General features: G+C 43.8%; 1 protein-coding gene across 1 annotated transcript in view; it reads right to left on the reverse strand.

The window, feature by feature from the left end:
• Positions 1–995: 995 nt before the first annotated feature.
• Positions 996–22,479, reverse strand: part of cplane1 (ciliogenesis and planar polarity effector 1) — a 35,604-nt gene continuing 14,120 nt past the window's right edge. The window contains exons 23-52 of the mRNA XM_036528712.1: positions 22,360–22,471; positions 21,568–21,904; positions 20,183–21,155; positions 19,309–19,460; positions 18,893–19,050; positions 18,515–18,624; positions 18,257–18,315; positions 17,396–17,479; positions 16,307–16,499; positions 14,764–15,312; positions 13,073–13,843; positions 12,194–12,369; positions 11,355–11,442; positions 10,893–10,950; positions 9,783–9,917; positions 8,392–8,463; positions 7,970–8,097; positions 6,584–6,794; positions 5,976–6,232; positions 5,325–5,424; positions 4,953–5,138; positions 4,446–4,476; positions 4,130–4,252; positions 3,544–3,703; positions 3,031–3,086; positions 2,655–2,792; positions 2,352–2,524; positions 2,009–2,092; positions 1,712–1,875; positions 996–1,361 (exon numbers count right to left, since the gene is read on the reverse strand). Of these exons, the coding sequence (XP_036384605.1) occupies positions 1,209–1,361; positions 1,712–1,875; positions 2,009–2,092; positions 2,352–2,524; positions 2,655–2,792; positions 3,031–3,086; positions 3,544–3,703; positions 4,130–4,252; positions 4,446–4,476; positions 4,953–5,138; positions 5,325–5,424; positions 5,976–6,232; positions 6,584–6,794; positions 7,970–8,097; positions 8,392–8,463; positions 9,783–9,917; positions 10,893–10,950; positions 11,355–11,442; positions 12,194–12,369; positions 13,073–13,843; positions 14,764–15,312; positions 16,307–16,499; positions 17,396–17,479; positions 18,257–18,315; positions 18,515–18,624; positions 18,893–19,050; positions 19,309–19,460; positions 20,183–21,155; positions 21,568–21,904; positions 22,360–22,471 (5,991 nt within the window). The 3' untranslated portion in view covers positions 996–1,208. The remainder of the gene's footprint in view (positions 1,362–1,711; positions 1,876–2,008; positions 2,093–2,351; positions 2,525–2,654; positions 2,793–3,030; positions 3,087–3,543; positions 3,704–4,129; positions 4,253–4,445; positions 4,477–4,952; positions 5,139–5,324; positions 5,425–5,975; positions 6,233–6,583; positions 6,795–7,969; positions 8,098–8,391; positions 8,464–9,782; positions 9,918–10,892; positions 10,951–11,354; positions 11,443–12,193; positions 12,370–13,072; positions 13,844–14,763; positions 15,313–16,306; positions 16,500–17,395; positions 17,480–18,256; positions 18,316–18,514; positions 18,625–18,892; positions 19,051–19,308; positions 19,461–20,182; positions 21,156–21,567; positions 21,905–22,359; positions 22,472–22,479) is intronic.

Raw genomic sequence — 22,479 nt, forward strand, 5'->3', positions numbered from 1 at the left:
AACAGTGGAGTTTCGAAACAGCGCCATCTCGTGGCTAATTTCAGTGAGACGCAATTTATTTATAACACTTTCCCATTGTAAATCAACGACTGATCATATAATCTAGTCTTTAGTGTTTTTAAATGGCTGGAATGGCACTGGTGTATGTGACAGGTTCTTCCCCAACAGTTATAGGACAAATTTTGCAGTTTGCCCATGTACCTAGGCGTCACTTGACATGGCCAGAGTATAAGATGGGCATTTGGCTTTCCACAGCCTACACTCAGAGTCAATGAAGAACTATGGACACATAACACTATGAAAACAAATGTACTGGGCAGCAGTGTGGTGTGATGGTAAAGAGCAGGACTAATAACCAACAGGATGCCAGGTCAGTTCCCTCCTGGGGTGCTGCTGTTGTACCCTTGGGTAAGGTACAGATCTTTCTTTTCTAAGATCTATCTTACTCTAGGGTAAGATATCCAGATGGATAAAACTATAACCAATGTAAGTTGCTCTAAATAATAGTCTGCTAAATGACAATAGTGTGATGTGATGTAAAACCATCAAGGCCCCACAGCACCGTTTATCATGGAAATACTCAATAATGAACATGTCTGTTTATTTAACAAAGCACTGTGTAAAAAATGGAAATCTTCAAAAACATTCAACTGAAAAACATTTACAACATAAACAGAACTCTGCTTTTGAGATTATCGGCTTCTGTTATGCTTTAGCCAAGAACCAAGTTGGTACCCGAGTTGAGGTTTCCCAGTAAGTAGAATGTCTTTTGCTTCTTTTCTTTGATTTACATTAATAAGTACAAATCTGGTACGTTAATCAGCATTTCTTTACACTTTATGATGATAATCTCACTAATAATGTAATTGCTTTTTATTGGAAAAATATCACAATTGATGGACTATTTTACATTGTTTAGAAAACATTAAATAAATTTAATTATGACACACCATACAGCAAAATTGCTCTTTCAATCATATGAATCAGCCCTGAGAACAAATTTCATCACACATCACAAATACAGTAACTTTAAAAACACTCAATACTGCAATGAAAAAAATCAGAGCAGCTACTGACACTTTGAAGTACTTCAACAGATTTGCACAAGGAAGGAAATAGTCAGTTTATTTTTTCTTACTTAGGACAACACCAGTCTATGACAGCTACTCATGTGCTAAAAGGACTGCCCTGACCCCTCCCCATGAAGATCAGTCTCCTTCCTCCTCTGCCAACAGGTTTTCAATGGCAGTCCAGTCCAGTTTGCTCAGGATGCTGCCAGTGCTCTCAGACAAAGAGTCCAAAGCCCTCAGCTTTCCTCCCCTTCCAATCACTGAAGACTCTTCCACCTCGACCATGAGCTCCTGGAGGGAGAGGTCAGGATGGAAAGGGGATATTATAACTACATCATTACAATAACGATCAGGGTCATTATTGGTGAGACATTTAGAGAGACCTGTCCATCAACCAAGAGGTGGAATAAAGTAAAAACTACCACTGCTTGCTGAAGAAGTTTTTTTTCAATAATGGCTCGTTTATTTATTTCTTTTTTATTTCTGATCAGCACTCATTGCTGCTTGATTAAGTATTTCAAATACAGAACAAATGTGATTATGCCACTGCCAATATATTCGTGATATAAGCTTGAGTTTCCAGAGCTCCCCTGCATCTGTGAGATAGAAGTGTAGAGCACATCTGTCTCAGATCTTCCTACCTGCCCAAGGTTCAGCTCCTCAAGGCCCTGCAGTCTGTGCACCTCCAGAGGCTTCCAGTGGCTCCCCACCTGCACCTTCTGCTTCTCAAGCACTCCATTCTTCACCCATTTGTCTCCTGCTCTACTACTGTCCGTCAGGAACGGCCCCACCTCTTTCCCCCAACCTGACAAATGACATCGCAGCATTCCCAGTGCCATCACAAAATACCACTGCACACTGAAATGGTATTTTATGCAAATGCTGAAATCACACAGGGCGAAACTGATGCACAGTGCTCAATGATTCACAAAGCACACCTTTCACCGGTGTCCTCCCCCTCACATCTGTCAGCATTCCCCGTCGGGTCACCTGGGACAAGCGGTCACCTGGGAGGGCACTTGCTGATACCCCAAAGACAAAAAGAGACAGTGAGGCTACTGCATGCTGTCCTACATGAGCCATATCTCAAAATAGGAAAAGATTATTTCAAACTAAAAGTGAAGAACCACTGAAAATCGAAAACATATAGGAACAAAGGACTGAAAGAATACATCAGAGACAAACGTGCGTGTGTGTATATGTGTGTGTGTGTGTGTGTGTGTGCCCGCGTGCGCGCATATGTGTGTGTGTGTGTGTGTGTGTGTGAGAGAGGAAGCTCACCCGGTCTGTGCAGTCCGAGATGGTCGCTCTGCATTGGCCTTCCTCCCGACGCGGCCCTGCTCTGCGCCCCTGCTACCCTCCCAGGTGAGGAGAGGGAGCGGGGGCCTAACCCCTGGGGCTGGGTGCTCCCTCCCTTCCTCCCTGCGGACTTACTCCGGCTCCGTGCCGCCAACCTGGAACACACCGGGGAGACACATCCCGGATCAGAGGCCTGCGCCTACTCTCACTTTCACATACGTGTGACACAAAGGAAAGCTTTCCATTTTTAAATGAAAGGCACGTGCAGAAAGCCGGGCTGCAGACCTGGCGCTGCTGTTGGCTCTGCTCTGCGACAGGGGCTGGGTGGTGGCGGTGGGCAGGGCCGGGGAGGCTGTCAGCAGCTCTGATATCAGGTTGCAGGCATCCTGGGCTCTCTGGGTGTGGTGCTCCTGCAGCAACATTCTGATTGCAAACACAGACCATGTGAGCAAACACAGGCCTGCATACATATACATTATACATATTCTTATATCTACATATATACTTTAGACACATACTTTATGCATAAATACAGACACGTTTGGCCCCACTGCTTTACTTTATCAAAACCTCTTACCACTGGGATAATGTAACTACGCCATACTGTTTCCAGGTTTATACATGCATATTACATAAGAGTAACACTCTATCGAAATCTTACTTTTCCTTCCTCTCCTTGATTTTCCTGTTGATAGAAAGATCTCTAGAGGTGAGAGTCTGTAGAGAGAAATGACACATTCAAGCATTTGCAGTACAGGGACACGAACTCGAAATAACAAAAACAGACCCAACAGTCATTCATTAATGGAAGGAATGCTAAACATGTTTCGCCTGACAAAAATACATTCTTCAGTTATCAACTGTACACTTTGCTAATAAATTACCCTCTCAAGCATATAAAATACAGGAATGTGAAATAAAAACACTCAGACCCAACAGTCACGCAATAAGGGAAGGACTATTATATATATTCTTCACATATTCATATGTATATCATATGCTTCATATGCTTCACATGCTTCACATACTTTCCCCCACTACTGAAGCAGAGCTTGTGCGGAAACCAGTGCTGTGAATCTCATTATGAATCATGCCCTATCTGACTCATTAAATCACCTATTGATGATACAGGTAGAAGCATGGAGTTGCAGGACAGAACTATACTGGCTCTTACCACTGTGGCTGAGGACATGAAGGGCCTGTGTTCCCTCTCTCTCCTCTCGTCTCTCTGTCTGCGGTACTCCGCCAGCCTCTCCCTCTGCTTCTTCCTCATCCATGCCCGTACCTTCTGCCGCTCCCTGTCCGCACGGTCTTCCCTCCGCTGCTCACCCAGCCTGCACACAATGCATTATATTACATTACGGTCATTAAGCAAACGCTCTCAACCAGAGCAACTTTACACAGGTTACAATTTTATCTATTTACACAGCTGGATATTCACTGAGGCAACTGTAGGTTAAGTATTTTGCTCAACGGTACAGCAGCAGTGGCCCAGTGGGGATTCAAACCAGCAACCTTTCAGTTACAAGCCCTGCTTCTCACTGCTATGCCACACTGCTGCCACATTTCACCACACTACTGCCACAATCGACAATGCCCTTCAATTTCACAAAGTCGATAAACCAATATGGTAAAAGCTATCCAACGCATTTCACATCCCATAACACTGATCAACCAGGTACTACATATCACAGGTGGAAAAAAACTGCCCCACAGTTTTGAGTGGAATGTGTTGAGTGAGCTGCTACAGTGGCCCTTACCTGCTCAGCCTTTCCGCCTGTGTGTCAGACAGACCCAGCGCAGAGGCAGAGATGCCCTCCACCCCCAACAGCTCCTCCAGGATGTCCGCTGTGTCTACTGGGCTCAGAACATCATCTGCCCACCTACAAGGGAGGCGGGGAGAAGAGAGGATGAGAGAAAAATACAGGGATTTAAAATGAGGGGGATGGGGGGATGTAGTGAGAGAGTAGGTAGCAAAAGAGAGATAGTGAGAGGTAGTCTTGCTGTGTACAGTTTCAGTGCACAGTGTATGGTATCAAGTACCTAATGAATAGCAAACAAAGGCACCCTACTTACTTTCCTGACATGGCAGCCATGGTGTCAGAGCCTGAAAAAGACACACAGTAGAGTGTAGACCATCAAAAAACTACAAGTGATGACAGCAGATGAGGGATAGAAAATAAATTCAACAGGTTACAAGAGAGCAGCCAAGCTACATCCACATGTAACCTGCACAAACTCAGAAACATGAGTGGGAGTATAGCGTTACATGCTTTAGCACTGAACATGGCCACATGATACAGCAGCAGCACCCAGGTGTGACACACTACAGGTAGAGGCCATCTGATTTCAGCTCAGTTCAGTTTACCTGAGAATGACAGCAATGTTGCAAATACCTCAACCATAGTCTTCCTCTACTTTTTGGCCAAGCTATACCTGTACAAAAGCCCAACCTTCACATAAACTATACCCATAGGGAAGATGACCTTCTGATAAATTCTTAATAGCAGAGGATACACTTCTGAAATATTCATAATCATACTGTATATCCATATTTAAAGACAAGTCAGAATAAAAATGTACCAATTGCAGAGGAGTGCAAGAAAGAGGTGCTCTCCACTGCAGAGGCTGCTGAGAAGGAAGTGTGCCCCTTCAGGCCAGGAGGACTAATAGGGGTTGGAGAAGTGTCTATGACTTGCGCGTCCACTTCGTCCTCATCCTTTTCTTCCTGCAGGTCAGCCAGTCCTATGGAGCGACACACTCGTGAAACTGGCAACCAGAGAAAGAAATGGAAACAGAAAAAGTGTTACAGGAGGTGTTTATTTCACTTTGATTCACAGATAAATAATAATGGGTCATTTTTTCACAACTGGACTTCCTGTCTTACTAAAACAATGCCTACGATGTAACGTATGAGGGAATGACCAAAGGAATGGAGTCTGTGTGCACCAATACCTTCTTCTGTCACCCCGGGATGGAAACTCCTGCTGGAGTACTGCTGTCTCTCCACTCTCGGGTCTTTGCCTGTGCCCATAGTCTCTATGGTACTTATCAGCTGAAGAAGCAGAGTGACACAACAGTTACTAATCATGTCAAGCAGAACTATCCTTGCAAAAAGTCACAGGGACACAGAGACAAAGATGTGGTGACAGCAGCCATTAGATGCAACTATCAGATTAGACTGAGATATAAAATACTTGTTTATTATCAAATACTGTGATTTAAGATCAAATCAACCCTTAGTTTAATCATTTCATTATTGTCATTTACAAGATGGTCTGATCCTTAGTGACTTACATAGGTTACAGTTTTACATGTTGCCCATTTATACAGTTGGATATTTACTGAGGCAATGTGTGAGTGCTTTGTCCAAGGGTATAGCAGCACTGCCCCAGTGGGGAATTGAACGTGCAACCTTTCATTTACAAGCCCTGCTCCTTGCCACTACACCACACTGCTGCACTTTCAATTTCAACCTTCAATTTGTAATTGATACAAAAGCCATTACAATGAAAAGTAGAACTTGACATAAAGTAACAGAGGAAGAGGGCAATGTAGGACAAATGGCCACCACTGGCCTAAGGAAACAACGAAGTGCTGCTTTACCATCCTGGTGCTGGCAAACTCCCTGTCCATGTGATCAGCGATGCGCTGCAGTGCAGCCAGCTGGCTGTCCATCCTTGAGAGTTTGGCTGAGACCTGGCTCCTGGACATCATACTGCGTTCTCCTAGCTGCCGTTGTGGTGGTGGCATGCTCCAAGCCTCCCTCTCCATTGGCAGCCTGAACGTGGCCTTCTCCCCCTCGGGCTCTGAGGCAGCCTGTTCGGCCTGTGCTGCTGGGGGAGAGGACTTCACAGAGGGGTCTGGAGGAAGCAAGTGGCACATGTACAGTGAAATTACACATATGCACACTGCAAAGCAGAAACATTGTGTAAGAGCAGAAAATGAAGTTTTCTGCTTAACACACCAAGTAGCACTAACCACACAGCAAATGAGGACAAAAGAGGTTCTCCGGGAAATAAACTGCAACTACGTTCATGGTTTTAACCCACAGATCCTGACGAACCTTTAAGCCCATCCTAAACTGTGGGCAAGATCAATTTTTTTTCTAAATCCATTTCTTTTTCTGTATGTACAGCATGTGCTGTGTGCCATGTGCAAAGATGTTGCTAAATACCACATGATTACAGGATTCAGCTGATTGTAAGAGTTACCCAGCTGTGCATCCTGTATGACCTCTGCTGTCATGGGATCAGCAACTGGGAGTTCAACAGGGGAGGAATTCACAACTGAAGCCGCAAGGAGGTGGAGCTGGGCAGAGGTGGGGGGCGAGGGAGCTCTGTTCTGGGCGGTGTTGGGAAGGTGTTGGAGCAGGCTCTCATCCTCCAGATCGATCACATTGATGAAGTGTCGGCCGGGCCCATCCTGATTGGGTGAGAGGGTGATTAGCATGTTATTACCCACATCATTGTCACGTGATTATCATTTAGGTGCCAAGTCTCAAAAGCGTGAACCACCCCATTGTTTTTGTTAGTATTATTCTAGTTGGTTTTTCTGTTGTTTGGCTGAAATTTCTGAAAATATAGTTCAAATTTGATAAATAAAAAACTTCCTTTATTTATCACTTTTTAATGCAACAAAATGCACCCCAAGCACTTCAGACAGGTAAAAATTGAAAGATGAGAAAATAAAATAATGAAAGAAAGAAAAACAGAATTCTGGCCATCTATGAAGAAGATATAAAAACAAGTAAACTAGCGCGTAAGCATTAGCAATAAAAAAACAGATATATCAAGTAAAACCCAAATGCGGGATAAAACAAGTAAGAACACTGAAAGCTAAGATGACATTTAAAGGTGTTCACAGATGAAAGGTCTCTTATGTATTGTGATAATGAGTTTCGCAGCTTGTGATAATGAGTTTCGCAGCTTTGGATCATAAAAACAGACGCAGACTCCCCTGACCTTTGGTAGTTCACTGTTGGTAATGAAAGCAGACTAGCATTAGCAGATCAGAGACCTCTTTTTAGATGATAAGGAGTTTAACAGACAGATACGTATTCAGGTGCTCAAACAATTCCTACTTTAAAAACAAGTCCAAGAACCTTAAAACAATTTCTACAACATACAGGTAGCCAAGGCCGAGATGGACAGGGGTGATATGATTTTTTTGATTGCGTGCTGTTGCCTTCTGAATTAGTTGTAGCCAGTAAGTAAATTTTTTTAGGAAGATCAGTTAAAAGAGCATTACGATTCTGACTGCATACATGTCTACAGTGTTTTCAGGAACTGTTGAACCAATTTGTACCATTTGGGGAACCAATTTCAGAGATGTTACACATCAACATAGACATAGTGTGTGAAATATCAACCTCCCCTTATGTAAAAGACGGCCACCATAATCAAAATTGCTTTTGCATTTTCACACACATTTTTAGTTATCGTCAACTGCTGCATGTTTAGTGAAGACATAGCTCAAAGGTCATAAATTTTGGTCCCTTTGGTTCCTTTTGATATTTTTAACTTCAGATACATATATACTGTATGTATTAAATATATATATTTTTTAAAATAAATTTTGTATGGAAAATGAAACCTCACCACATCGACCACCTGCGCTGCTGTCTCTGGGCATTCGGGTTCCTGGGGAAGGGGCTCCCTGGGGAACCGTAAGTTTAGGAACACATCGGGGCATTGCATTGCCGCAGTTTCTGCCTCCAAGTCACCAGCTGAGAGCACAACGAAGACACAGTCCACTATTACCTATATGTAATATAGCTAGCAGTTATCAAGCAACTGTACATAGCTTGTTAAGTGAATGTTTTCTGTTGATAGCTAGCTAATATATTAACGTATGATATCCATTTGTCTACCTAGATGGAGTTTTTTGGGAATTATGGAAGGCATGTTCAACATAGCTGGCTAAATAACAGGTTTTTGTGGTTGTTACCAAACATTGCACAACTAGCAACCTAGACAACATGACAGTGGGAAGATGGAAGAGAACAATGTAAAGAACTTACTGCCTGCGGCAGAGGGCAGCGCCACAGGAAGCTGTGCAGAAACTGCCTTATCAGCAAGTGAAGGAGGAGGAGCTGAAAAGGAGAAGAGCCAGAGACACAAATCTGTCATTCAGCAGAGGGGGGGAAATAAAGATAAATGAATCCAATCAGTGACTGTCCATCTCATATACAAAAAGTTATTTCTGACTGCAAATCGCATCATTTGGTTTGCTGGTGAAACAGCAGCTTTGGTCACCAACCTTTCTTGCTGAGAAATCTGATTTCATAGCACATGCTCTAATTCAGATTGCATTGCTTGTTTTCTCCTCTCATTTCCTCCAAATACACAGGTGCATATTTAAGTGAAGCAATTAACGTTCAATGGCTACTCAAAGGGGCACTAGCAGCCCTCAGGATGCAACCCTGTTTCCTTAACCATGACACCACAGTGCCATCTACGTTTGCAACATAATCAGCAGGGCGCTAAAAGGCACTAAAACATCCAGGACTACACATGCATGCATATGTTTATATCCTTAACAAAATGATAATTTATCACAATGCAAGATATACCAGCAGGTGTAAAAAGAGACTGCACAGGAACAATCCATTTGCATTCACAGACAGTCCAGACCTGTCCAAAAAGGTCCTTGACCTCCATGAGTTCAATGATCGTTGTAAAACATTGACAAGACAATGGATCTGCAGTATTAGTTTTTTTTTCTCAACTACCTTAATAAAAGCCATCCACCACATTTGAGTGTTCAGCTGAGGTACAGAATATGGTCAAACACATTGCTAAATGTACTGTAGGACAACCATAAACTTAACTCAGGGTTCATCAGATCCAAGGCTTCCAAATGATCAATGCCTGCTATATATCAGCTACTTCTTGGACATGTTATTGTTATAATTTAACAAATGTAGCCATATAGTTACATACAGTAAAGTCCTACATGTACATACTAACCTCAACAAACATCCCCTTTACCTTTACTACACTTTATCTTTTAAAACGTCTATCTGCTATACCACACCATCCATCACTTCCATCCCCTTTTTTCCTGAGACACTAAACTGGAAACTGGAAACGTAATACTTCTGCTTCTACATAAAACATTTCCTCATTAATTTATTTTAGAGACAAAGTTTTTTTTCCAGAAAGGTATCAGAGGTGTGGATAGTGTACACAATCTTTGTACTTGTGTGCTGCATAAGTGTACTGTTAATAGTGACATGAAAAAGTTTGAAAGTCACTGTGGAAAAGAATTGAATAAACCTTTTCATTGCAATCGTTTTACTGTATATATATATATATATATATATATATATATATATATATATATATATATATATATATATATATATATATATTTATTTATTCTGTCAAGTGACGGGTTCCTGTGACATACCTGACTCTGTGTTAGTGCACATATCCTTGATCTCAGGAGGTTTCTTCTGTGAGGAGGCAAAGGCATGGAGCTCCGCTACAGTGGATAGGGCATTGGTTATCAGGCTCTGACCTGTTAGCATGGAGCTGGAAGACCCTGGAGGAAAAAGTACAAAGGTTAGCACTGGGGATGCCACAGATAAATGTACCAATAAACACTAAGAGAACCTAAAGGGAACATTAGCCAAAAAAATCTTAGTTTGCACATGAGAACATTTCATGTAGTGCACAAACAGCTGAATACACAGCAATATCACCAAACACAGTTAGCTAGCTATTAGGTGTCTTCTAATCTACTGCATACACATGCAGCATGTTAGCTAACTGTTGCAGATGAGATACAATCATGACACGAGAGGTTCAGCTCCAGCTTTTTAGGAGCTCTTATTAGGAGGCCCCTCTGGAGGAGAGGGTCTCATCAGTTCAAAGCAAGCTCAATGAAGGAGACAAAATTTAGTTTATTGTTTATTAGATATTCTCAAAGTAGTGAACCCTTTCTTGCTCAAAGGACATGTACATTCATTAATCAAGTACGTGATAGCAGAACAAATGCTACAGCCTTAAAGTAATACATAAAGGCTGCTCTATTTTTAACAGAATTTATGAACTTTCACCTAGCTGCAATTAACTCAAAGTACATGTGGAAATGCCTCTACTTTTTATTTTTTAAGAAATGTGAGTAGAGGAAATCAACCAAATGGCAAACCTGCTATCAGCTAGTCCACTAGCATGTGAGTATGAGTTAACAGCTAACAGGGATGCTAACCACAGTTAGAGAATCATACTCTTTGAAAATATACAGACCCATTTTGCTTTAGCTGTATTATCATTAACAAGTCCTTGCAACTGCTTTCACCATACTGAACCACTGCTTTACTTGACACAGCAGTCGGTAATGCCAGCAATTACTAATTCATTCACATCAACCATAAAATTATTGCATCTTGAGCGGTCTCAACATAGTAACATGGCAGTAGGCATTGGTGGAGTTTGCTGATAAGGTCGAGGAGGGAAAAAACATGTAATTTTTTGGAAAAAATAACACGATTTCAATGTTAAAGGAGATTCTCACCAATTGGAATGCCTAAATCCTCCTCAAGGATCGTCCCTGTTGGTTCAGCTTCCTCCAGCTACCGACACAAAATAGGAAATAAAATGAAGAAGCAAAATTCATTGCTGCAAGATCTCTACATAAAAAATAAAAGATGTTTTACAAATCTAACTTACAACTTTTCCATTGATTTCATTTTGACATCACAACACACCACATAGGTTATGGTCAGTGCAGAACGTCCATAACCACAGTCATTTAATTGGAAACCATAATTAATGAATAAAATTAAATCAAAATTTAACAACATTTGTGCAGATTATTCACTTAATTTAATTATTCAGTGCCAGGATGTCTGCTTGATAACACAGTTTTGTCAGTGACAACAAAAAGCCATGGTGACAGTTAGTTGTTGTAGTGTAGACCTGTTAGTTGAAAATATCATAACAGAGTGACATTACATGGTCTCAGAACCACCCATACCTCAGCTGGAGGGATGATGGATTCTTCTAATCTGAAGGTGACACTTGCCTTCTCTCCCTCCTTCTTTTTGTCATCCCTCCTCTTCTGCCTAAGAAATACAAGTTTCAGAGTAAGGCCATAGTCTGTATGACTAAATCTCTCATTTTTCCCACTTTGACATTTGTTTCACACATTTCTCTTGTTTTGACGTGATCTAATGCCAATATTATTGTTAGAATCAACAGACTGATTTAGATACAATCATGTGTCTTCTCAACACCACCTATTAGACAGAAATGATAATCTACAGTATATGTAATTTTTTGTGACTTATCCTGGGGCCATTGTGGGTTGTGGTAACTATGTGCCATTATGTCATCCAGATGATAAAGTGCAAAAATTCCCTGCTCATTTATGTGTGTTGAGCTAGCAGATCTGTAAAGCTGGGCTGTGTAAAGTATTACTCTATCCACATAGACTTATGTATGAGGGCAAGACTTTCACAATTTATAACATACCAGAATTGAACATTATTAAATAACATTACATTACTGGCATTTTAGCTGACGCTCTTATCGAGAGCGACTTACATAGGTTAGTTTTTACATGTTATCTATTTATACAGCTGGCTATTTACTGAGGCAATTCTGGATTAAGTATTTTGCCCAAGGGTACAGCAGCAGTGCCCCATCGGGGAATCAAACCTGCAGCCTTTCGGTTATGAGTCCTGCTCCTTACCACTGCACCACACTGCCGCCCCATCCAGAAATCATCTGGGACACCTCAGACTGCTTAATAGCCTGGCTCCGAAAGCCGTTGGTTTTAGCTCAGCTCTGAGTCAGTGCATTGCAGCTACTCACCTTTTGCTGGAGTTGGCAGTGGTGTCTGCAGGGCGGGGCCGCGTGTCTGCTTTCAGGAAGCGGAACGGAGCCATGCCCACTGCAGTCCCCCATCTGCCTCGCGCCGCCAGCCCCATCAGCTCCTCCGGAGGGATGAGGTGTGGGGTTGGAAGGGGCAGTGGGTTCAGGGGCAAAACCTGGAGCACAAACACAGGGCCGAATTACTCAAAAGAGTTAAGGAGACACAACTGGGCAGGACTGCTTTGGAATAGTGCTTATTCAGTTTGTATGAGGTAACATGGCTCAAACTGTTTAAGGAAACTTGGACTCAAGGGACTCTTTGATTCATCAATCTGTGATTTTTTATATTAAAACAAAAAAAGCCAATAATTTAAAAAATCAAAACAAAGGCTATTGCTGAATTACATAAGAACGGTTTGATGCAGAATGGGCTTTGTCATTTGGGCAATTGTAGCACTCCTGCCATCAGTTCAGTAAGCACAATAACAGACTGTAATACAAACTCGATGTGGATGTCAACTTGAGCTGTGAAGGCTCTTCCAAATGAGACAGTTAATTAGGTTTAATTAGTTCTGTTTTTGTCTGGTGGGGTGAATCATTAATCACCGTTAGCAGCCACTGATCAGAAATTTGTGTCATGCACATGCCTAATCAGGAAAAGGATGCAAGTCATCCAGCTAGTTAAAGATTTAGCTTTCTGGGGTGATTTATTCTGATTATACCTTATTCTGATATGCTTAATCCTTTAAATCTTACAGACTACAGAGCCATTAAGGCATCAGTTAACCATTATCGCTAACCTTCTGACGAACAACAATGACACAAAATGATTTAACAGCGCATACGTATATATGCATGTGGGTGTCTGTGCTGCAATACCTTGGGGAGTGGTTCAGGGTCTATTTGAAGCAACTGAAGCCCGGTAAAGTGTCTTGAGAATCCAAGGCCAGAGGCCAGGGGTCGGGTGGGATTGGAGAGAGGAATATGAGGGACTGTAGCAGGCAGGTGGGGCTCCTGGTTTAAGTGCAGCAGTGGGAGTCCACGAGACGGAGGTGTTCGGTGGGACTGGGCAGCCAGGGGCAGGCCGACAGGCGCCCCTCTCTCTCTCTCCCTCCCCTCCACTCGGCTGTCAGGGACTCTGCGCTGTGGCCACGCGCTCCCGGTCGCCTGGCCTAAGGTGGTGTGACCGCACTGCTCTAAACCGAGGTGCTTTGGGGGTCCCGCAAGCGGCCGCTCAGGTGACTTCATCCTCTTTTCTGCCGCCTGCCTCACGGCGAGGGCGTCAGCCTGGCTGACACTCAGGAGGACGGGTGGGAGCAGCGTGGGCTCGGCTCTTGCTGTACCACATCCTGTGACCTGCTGTGCTGAAGCTGAAGGAGGAGGAGCAGCCGTCTGGAGGAGACCAGTGGGAGTGCTGACAGGAGGGTGCAGCTGCAGCAGCCTGATCCCTGAGGCTGGGGGAATAACGCGTGGGCCGTCTCGTGTGTGGCCAGTAGACGACAGAAGCGGAAGCCCCAGGTGAAGGGGAGGGGGAGTGGAGGCGCTGTCAGGGGAAATGCTGCTCAGCTCACGGGAGGAGGGGATGAAGTCCTCATTCTCAGCATGGCCATCCATCTCCCACTCCAGACGGACAGGAAACTCTGACCCATTCTACAGAGAACCACAGCCAGAAAAATGAAAAGGTCACTACTACTTACTGGCTAGTGACTTAAGGTATTAAATACACTAATGTAAATGTTAGGTAAATGTTTTATTTAGTACTTTCCAATTTCAAGGTTTCAAGTTCAATTCAATTCAATTCAATTTTATTTGTATAGCGCTTTTTACAACACAAGTTGTCACAAAGCAGCTTTACATTGATCCCAGGCCTGAGACCCCCTGAGAGCAAGCCTAAGGCAACAGTGGCAAGGAAAAACTCCCCAATTAACAGGAAGAAACCTTGAGCAGAAAACAGCTCAGAGGGGGAGCCCATCTGCTTCTGGCCGGCACTGGGCAGATAGAATTAGAGAGAGTCTTAAAGTTGTACAATGTACTTTAAGACATTTGGATTAGATAGACAGCAGTAATTAACGACAAAGTAATTATAAAATCTATCCTATAATGTCCGGTTCAAGTTAAATTAAGAAATTAAGAGGACATCATGAAAACTGCACCCCTCCCGTATCAGTACATGACTTCAAAAAAGGCATAAACTGGTGTTCCTGAATAAAACTCATTATTACAGTACCCTAAAGTAATTAAAAGATAGTAAAAAAAATTTACTTATAAACACTTACTTAGTAAAAACAATGTACATCAGTAAGGTAAAATAAAATAAACAAAATGCAAAATGAGATTCTCACAAACAAAATTCAAACTGCTTTTACAAGAAACTGAAACTCTCAAGTTAAATATGTTAAACCAGACACAGCCAACTACTTTAAAGCTGTCTATGAGATTGCTCAGGAGGACAGCTTGGTCGAATTACAACTCCTAATCACTGAAATGACATCATCTCAAGCCAGTTCATTTGGTATATCTGTATTAGCCCATACACATAGGGCTTGTCCAGGCGTTGCATGCTGTACTACCTCAGTCATGTTCTCCATGTTGCTTTGGTACCCTTTCACACTCCTGGGATGTGAGGACTCAAGCTGCTGGTCACTGTGCTGCCCTCCTGAAGGCTGCAGCCCTGGAGCTAGAGTGGCCACGCCTGGGTGCTGGTGTCCTGGCTGCTCTGGGCTTTCCTGTCTAGGCTGGGAAAAAGGAGCTCCTGGGGGCTGGCTGGACTGGGGCAGATGGGGTATTGGAGGCTGAGGCTGGGGCTGGAGTTGGGGCTGGGGCAACAGGGGCAGGTTTGGCTGGGGAAGATGGGATATAGGAGGCTGGGGCTGAGGCTGGGGTTGGTGTTGAGGCTGGAGCTGGGCCAACAGGGGTAGGTTAGGCTGGAGCAGATGGGGTATAGGAGGCTGAGGCTGAGGCTGGGGTTGGTGTTGAGACAACAGGGGCAGGTTGGGCTGGAGCAGATGGGGTATAGGAGGCTGGGGCTGAGGCTGGGGTTGGTGTTGGGACAACAGGGGTAGGTTAGTAAAAGAAGTGCCCATCACCTGCATGAGGCTGATAAAGTTGATCTGTTGTAACTGTGAGGAGATGGAAAAAGGAAAGGAAAAACAATAATATACTACACGTGCATATGCATGCATATAGCTGTGCGTATATATTATATATATATGTACACACAGTATCCTGCACAGTCACTCTTGCACTTCATAAACAAAAAGATCAATTCAATATTAGTATCGTAGCACAGAGATACATCACATCTTAAAAAAAGTTACCATATCTTTCAACAACATTATAATTAAGATGAAAAATATTCATACAACTGCAATTATTTTATGCATCTCCCTTTGACTTTGGTGATAGTACAAAGACACTTCTTGTTCTTTGTGAGGTTCAAACACTTCAAGAAAGATTTCTGACCACTCCTCTAGGCAGAATATCTCTGGCTGTCCCATTCTTGGTTTGTGTTTGTAAACTGCTTTCTAAAGTCTTAACCTCAAAACTCTATCAAGGTCTGGAGACTTTGACCAATGCAAAACATTGTTGTTTTGGCCATTTCTTGGCAGACTTAGATATATGTTTAGGATTAGGATGTCTTGTTGACCCAGCTTGAGCTTCTAAACACAGGTAATAAGGCTGTGTATAGGTAATTATGTGTGTATGTTTGCACCATTCTGAATACTGTGCAATAATCAGTGTAAGTTAATGCGGTGGCCCAAACACCTGCCAATAAGGTGATCACCACTCCCTTTCAAAAGAGAGTTTAAAATAAATCACAAAAATTAACCATCCACCAAAATACTAATACAAAGCTAGCTAGCAAGGGAAATCCACCGTTGACCTAATTTGCTAGCTAGCAAACTCCCACTAAAGTTTCATTGATAACTACAATTACAGTTGTGTGTGCACTTCTACTCATTTTGTCCACACACCACAGAAATAGTATGCTATATTCCTATGCTGAACAGGATACCAAAATCATATTTCACATGGAAACAGTACAGAAATGGTTGGATTTTTTTATAATTATGTCCATTTTCAGTACTGCACATTGTGTATATTTACCTGCACCAGTTTGATCAACTCATCCTGCAGCAGCTGTCTGACAGGTTCCAGTTGTGCCATTGGAGGCTGTGTCTCAGAGCTCCTCTCTGGCTGCAATGCACTGCTCGTGGGGGGGCCAGGATGTATACCCAGCTCGGGGAACAAGCAGGGGTTTGGCTGAAGCATAGGGTTGGGTCCTTGGGGCTCATCTCTAGCAGGGCTAGGAGGCGGAGGGGTAAGCCAAATGTCAGAGCATGACATACTAGCACATGCATTTAGCAGATGCTCTTATCCAGAGTGACTTCAGGACAGAGCGTAAGTGTATCAATTTAATTTAAATGAGCAACAATGTCAGACCAGGCTAACAACACGCCCAGACCAGTGAGTGTGAACATAACACTATTCAAGTCCTACCACAAGTCAACTTGTGCAATCTGACTAGGCAACAGAAGCCAAGTATACTACCATACATCAGTCACTAGAACACAGACTCAATTTTGCATAGGTTTCCTGTTTCTGGCAATGGAATTAAACCCCTACTGTGCACAAAAAATAGTATATCTCTCATACCCCTTTTCCACAGTCATGCCATGACATACCCCTGCAATTTCAGGGTCAGTGCGAGAAGTTCCGTTGTTTAGCATGTGCTTCCCCAAGGCCAAGTTTACTGTAGTAACCCTGTGGAAGCAATGTAAACGTGGATCTGGACACACCTCCCTGCAATCACTACTGTGAACTACTGCTGCTTCGGCACATTAATGCAGGGATTGCAACAGATATGCATGTAAAAAGGGAAAGAAATATCCTGTATTTGTTTCAATCTATCTGACTTTGTTTCAGGAAAAGTAAACTTAAGCAGAAAAGCATATTTTGGAAGTGGGGACATGGACACATATAAGCAGGAGAAAATAAACTCATTCCTGCTCAACAAGACCGCCTAACAGTGGAGACATGTATGTGAGACTTTTTTTGCAGTATGGTATGCTAGAGGAAAGGGGGTATTAGTATTTTATCACTTAGTTGCACAGCTGGTACCGAACTTGTGCACTATGATGATTCATACTTAAGATGCTTCAGCACTGGTAGAATTTAAAGAAAACAGTCATTCAAACCTACGTAGTTTCTGAAGCTTCTGCCATCAAGTCAGCTGACACATTAGTCAGCTTGCTGGGAAGTTGGTGACTCTCTGACTCTACCGTTCTATAACAAAAATGCACAATATTCCATCTGTAAGTCTGGGAAAACACTTAAAACATGAAATGTAACTGAAATTCTGATTAAGTGCTGAGATATAGGCAAGCGGTGGTGCTGGTAAACAACTGAATCTCCAATTCAAACAGAGCCAATGTGTATTCTGTCTGCAATAGTCTCTGCATGTGTGAAAGGTTCCCACCCACGTGTCAGCAATTGCTCACTGGAGTTGGTGGTTGCATTTAAAGATTGAGCTGCACATGCCACATAAAGGGCTTGGACCAGCATCTCAAGATGCCCTCAATGTTGAGGGTAATTCATGATTTAGCTTTTTCTGTGCAGACCCTGATATTACGAAAGGCCCTGCATGACATAAGGGTCCGTGTTGTCAAAAGACAGTACTTTAAACTCGCTTAACGATTGTGATCCTGTTTTTTCCCACTCACATTTTTAACATATATAAAGAAAGACCATGAGGATTTACTGTTAGGCATGACACAAAATATCACAATTTGGAATTTAGCAATATCAGTAATGTTTCATGGTCTTGTGAATACCCTGAAATCAAGTTTCCCTGCATCTTAGATTAAAACAGGCTTAATTTACTTATATGTCAGTGAAATTTTCACTTGCTTTACTCAATCTGTCCTTTATTTTTGTGTGCTAGGCTGTCTTAATTATGTGATGTTAATTATGTGATCATTGATTTGCTTTTGCTGGAAATCACTTTAAGCATTATTTTTTGAAAAGCATTTTGCAAATAAAGATAAGTACTCAGCACTGAACTGAGATAAACTTCCGAGTGCCTCATCTCTCCTTGACTCCAGGTCATCCAAGGTCAGTGGCTGCAGAAATTAAATAAATACGAAGAGAAACACAAAGAAATTACATATTTTGTATTATACACACACGAACACACAGTATATCTGAGTATATCTGAGTAGGTAAGTCTTTAGCACTTAGGTAAGTCTGCACTTTGTTACACTTTGTTACATTTGTTTACCACATATACATCAGAAAACAGTTCAGACTCCATCAGCACACCTGGTCTGGGACGCTGCTGGGAATTCTGGGAAGGGTCTTGATCTGGATGGAAATGCTCGGAGCAGAGACAGACTGTGGATCCTCCCAGGCCACTTCTACTGTGCTGTCACCTAGAACAACACAACATTAGGAGTCTGGCTGAGACCAACATTCACACCGACATCAACAGTGGAACTGCCCAAAGCCTCCTACTGTCACCACCGGATATGTTATGTTTACCATGAATTCATGAATCTGAATACATTTGTGTATAAAAGCAATGCATCTATCAAATGATGTTTTTGTTATAGTTTACCAAGGGTATGAATCATTGGAGGCCGCTGTACTTCTCACACACACACACGCATGCACACACCAAAAATAACACTGTTCACTGACCCTCTTGTTCAGCAATGAAGCTTAATTTTTCACTCTCTTGGCATTCCTCATCTTCCTCTGCCTTACTATCTGTGTCAGATGTCACCTCCTCTTGGTCACACTGGTGTAAGGCTCTATCCAGGTCTACCTCAGGCTCCACCTCCACCACGTCAGACACTCTGCAACATAAAGAATAACCATTGCATTTAAACAGTTATTTTTCAAATATCAAATATACCCACACAACAGAATCCCATTCTACCCTGATCCAATTCACCACCAATAACGAACCATCTGAACGCAAGCCATGCTCATACCAAACACTCTCATTCACAGTAAACAATCCACTTTCACATGCAGTCATTCCAATGTGGACATTCACACTAGTGAGCCATTAAAGCCATTAAAGCCAACAGTCTCCACAGTGCAGCCCTTACTCAGAGGGATCCCCATGCTGGCTGTCCTGGGGAGGCAGGGTGACGGGGGTCCCAGCTGACCCGGGGTACCCTGTGTCCACGCTGCTGTCCCTCTCCGATTTCCACCTCATCTCTGGCCGAACAGGGGCCACAATGAACTGCCTCTCTGGGACCTGAAATTTGAGCAAAGCAGCACAGAGTGAAACAGCTTGGCAGTAAGGAAAAATCAGCACTGGCCGGGATCAATGAAGTAAAGGTCCAGCCATAAACAGAGGTTGAGGCATACTTTAATTTAGTTTATAGTTTCATTCCCCTGATTAAACAGAATAAAAACTGACAAAAACATGATTCAACGGCAAAAATGTAACCACAGGAGCACTGACAGGCATTTTCTAGGCAGACAATATCAGATATTTTCCCCAGCACATTTCCCCATCCATCCCAATGTGGATATTCCAGGATATATGCTTCTTTAGAAAGAACTGAATAATTTGACTTTAAAAGTAAGGATGGTAGAGGTTTTTAGCTCCAGAGCCAATACCAATGCTTTAATCTCTCCAACACACCCAGGTTATGACTCCGGGTAAATGGAATCCTGACAGTCTGTTGGTTCACTGGAATGAATTAGCACTTTTAGTATCTTTAGGTATCAACCACAGGATGAATCTTAAATTATGATGGCAAATGAAAGAATCAAAGTCACAAATAATAGGAAGGCTTCTTCCCCCTCTAAACATATTTCAATGTTTACTGGCCTGGTATAGAAACAGGGGTACCAGGTCAGTGTTATAATGCAACCCTGGGTGAATGGCCATCCAGTTGAACATGTCTGTTGAAGTGGTCTGTGAATCCCTGCACACAAAAGGCAGCAGAAAGGTGCCACTGAGCCACTCACCCTGAAGTGTGTGCTGTGCTTGTCTGTGCCCAGCAGGGCCGCAGTGTACCTGCTCTCCAGCAGCCTGAGGGCAGTGAGCACCGCGGGGGCAGAGGCCTTGGCCCGTATTACCACTCCTCCAGGACCTGCTCCGGCTCCGCCTTCCCTCCTCCTGCTGGGGTGGCCAAGCAGCACCCTCCTGTCTGCCCAGCGCACCATCCACTCCAACAGCCGGCTCAGGCCACGAAACCGGGCCTCCATTTTGGGGTCGAGCTCCTGCTGGAGGACCGGGACGTCCAGGGCGGGCAGAGTCTTAAAGGGCCAGAGGTCAGACTGGGGTGTCATGATGGTAGAACCGTGACTGGCTTCAGACCCAAGCGGAGCCCTTTGCGCTGGAGTCTCTGTGATTGGCCGGTTCGGCTGACGAAGGCCGAATAAGCCCCGGGGCTTTCCCGCACAGAGACCGGGAAAGAGACCGACATCTCTGACCTCTCTGCTCCTGACCTGGCTCCCGCTGCAGACGGACAGATGCAGAGCGGAGGAGGACAGCGGGTCAGGGGGGTGGGGGAGAGGCTGGTAACAGTGTCCCGCCCGGAACAGATGCCCTGCGCTGCCCCCTCTCCCCGTGGGATGCTGCCGCTCTGTTTTACGGCGTTTGACGGTGGTCAGCACATCGAAGGCCAGCGAGTGGAGCTCTCTGTCCTGCAGCTGGGGGGCAAAGTGGCTCAGGAAGGGCAGGGCCGAATCCTCGCCTTCGGCACGGTCTCGCTCTATGACATAGCTGAGGAAGAGCTCCAAGAAGGGAGGGTACTCCTCATCTTCCAGCTCAAACTCCCAGGTACCCACAGTGGGCAGGGTGGGGCTCTCTGTTAACCTAGAGCTGGGCTCCTTCACTCTGCCGTGCCCACCCTCACTCTCCACACGCCTGCTGGCATCTCCTTTACAGGCAGGGCCTTTAGGTGCATCTCTTCTGCACTGTGCATTCAGCTGTTTGCTGCAAAGAGACAATATGGAGCAGTTAGTATCACAAGCATTGTGGTGTAGTGGTAGGAGCAGGGCTTGTAACCCTAAGGTTGCTGGTTCAATTTCCCACTGGAGCACTGCTGCTGTACCCTTGGACAATGTACTTAACCTGTAATTGCCTCAGTAAATATCCCGCCGTATAAATGGATAAGTACTTAACCTGGATGGATAAAGACCTAAATGGATGAAGGTGTAACCTATATAAGTCACTCTGGATAAGAGCGTCTGTTAAATGGCAATAATATAATGTAATGTAATTCCAACTTTGATGCATGCCTCGAAAACAAATCAGATTGATGGTGGACTCAACTTCAAGTTAAGGACCTACAATAACAAATAAAATAAGAATGTCCATTTTTCTTTAAAATTCCCGATGCCCTTACCTAGGGATGGGCCTACCCAGGCTGTCTGAGGAAAGGAGCTCAGAAGGGGTAGCGGCCACGTCCCCGTCGCTGTACACCTGGGGGTACCCGCAGTCAGACAGCGTGCTGCGACTCAGACTGGCCCCCAGGGAGAAGCGGTCGAACGTGGAGGCAGCCCCCGCGCCCTCCTCTTCCTCCTCCTCCGTCCTCTCCCAGATGTGCTGCTTCAGCGGGCCGAGGTGTTTCCCCACCTGACGCAAATACCGGCGCCTGTGCTTCAGCTGCCCCTGAATCAGAACTGTCATCATCTCCTCCTTCTCCTCTCTCTCCTCCTCCTTCACACCTCCCATCTCTGTGACTGCGACAGCAGCGAAGAGAAAAAGAGCATAAGAAATACAGTGGAGACAAAGACAGAGGCAAAGAAAACTTATAAGTACACTTTAGAATAAGAAAAAGTCCACCGTCACAAAGCACATGAAAAAATAAGAGTCTAAGAAAGGTACACTGACAGAGAGGATGAAAACAGACAAAAAGACAAATAATAAACAGGAAAGTAAAGTAAATCAGACTAACAGAGTCTGCTGATTTAAGGCCTTTGTATACAGCGTGCAAATTTATGATTGTGTTGGTAGATTTGTACAACACAACACATATATATACTTCTCTTCCCTTCACTCTTCTCTTCACAATCATCCATTGGAAAGCTGCTGGTCTGGCAAACCAACTGTAATTTCTGGGCCAAATATCTTCATCTGACTGAGTGAGGCTAAGTGTGTTACCCTACCAAGTAGTCACTGTTCACTGAAGTGTTACCAGGAAGGGTGTGGTGTCTCAGTCTCTGCAGCAGGGAGCTGTACTTCTCCCTCAGTGGAACCCGAACCGACTCCTCTTCCTCCGGGAAGGCCCGAGCCAGAGCCTTCACCACCTGGGGGA

This window comes from Megalops cyprinoides, chromosome 5, assembly GCF_013368585.1.
Source record: "Megalops cyprinoides isolate fMegCyp1 chromosome 5, fMegCyp1.pri, whole genome shotgun sequence".
NCBI classification, from domain to species: Eukaryota; Metazoa; Chordata; class Actinopteri; order Elopiformes; family Megalopidae; genus Megalops; species Megalops cyprinoides.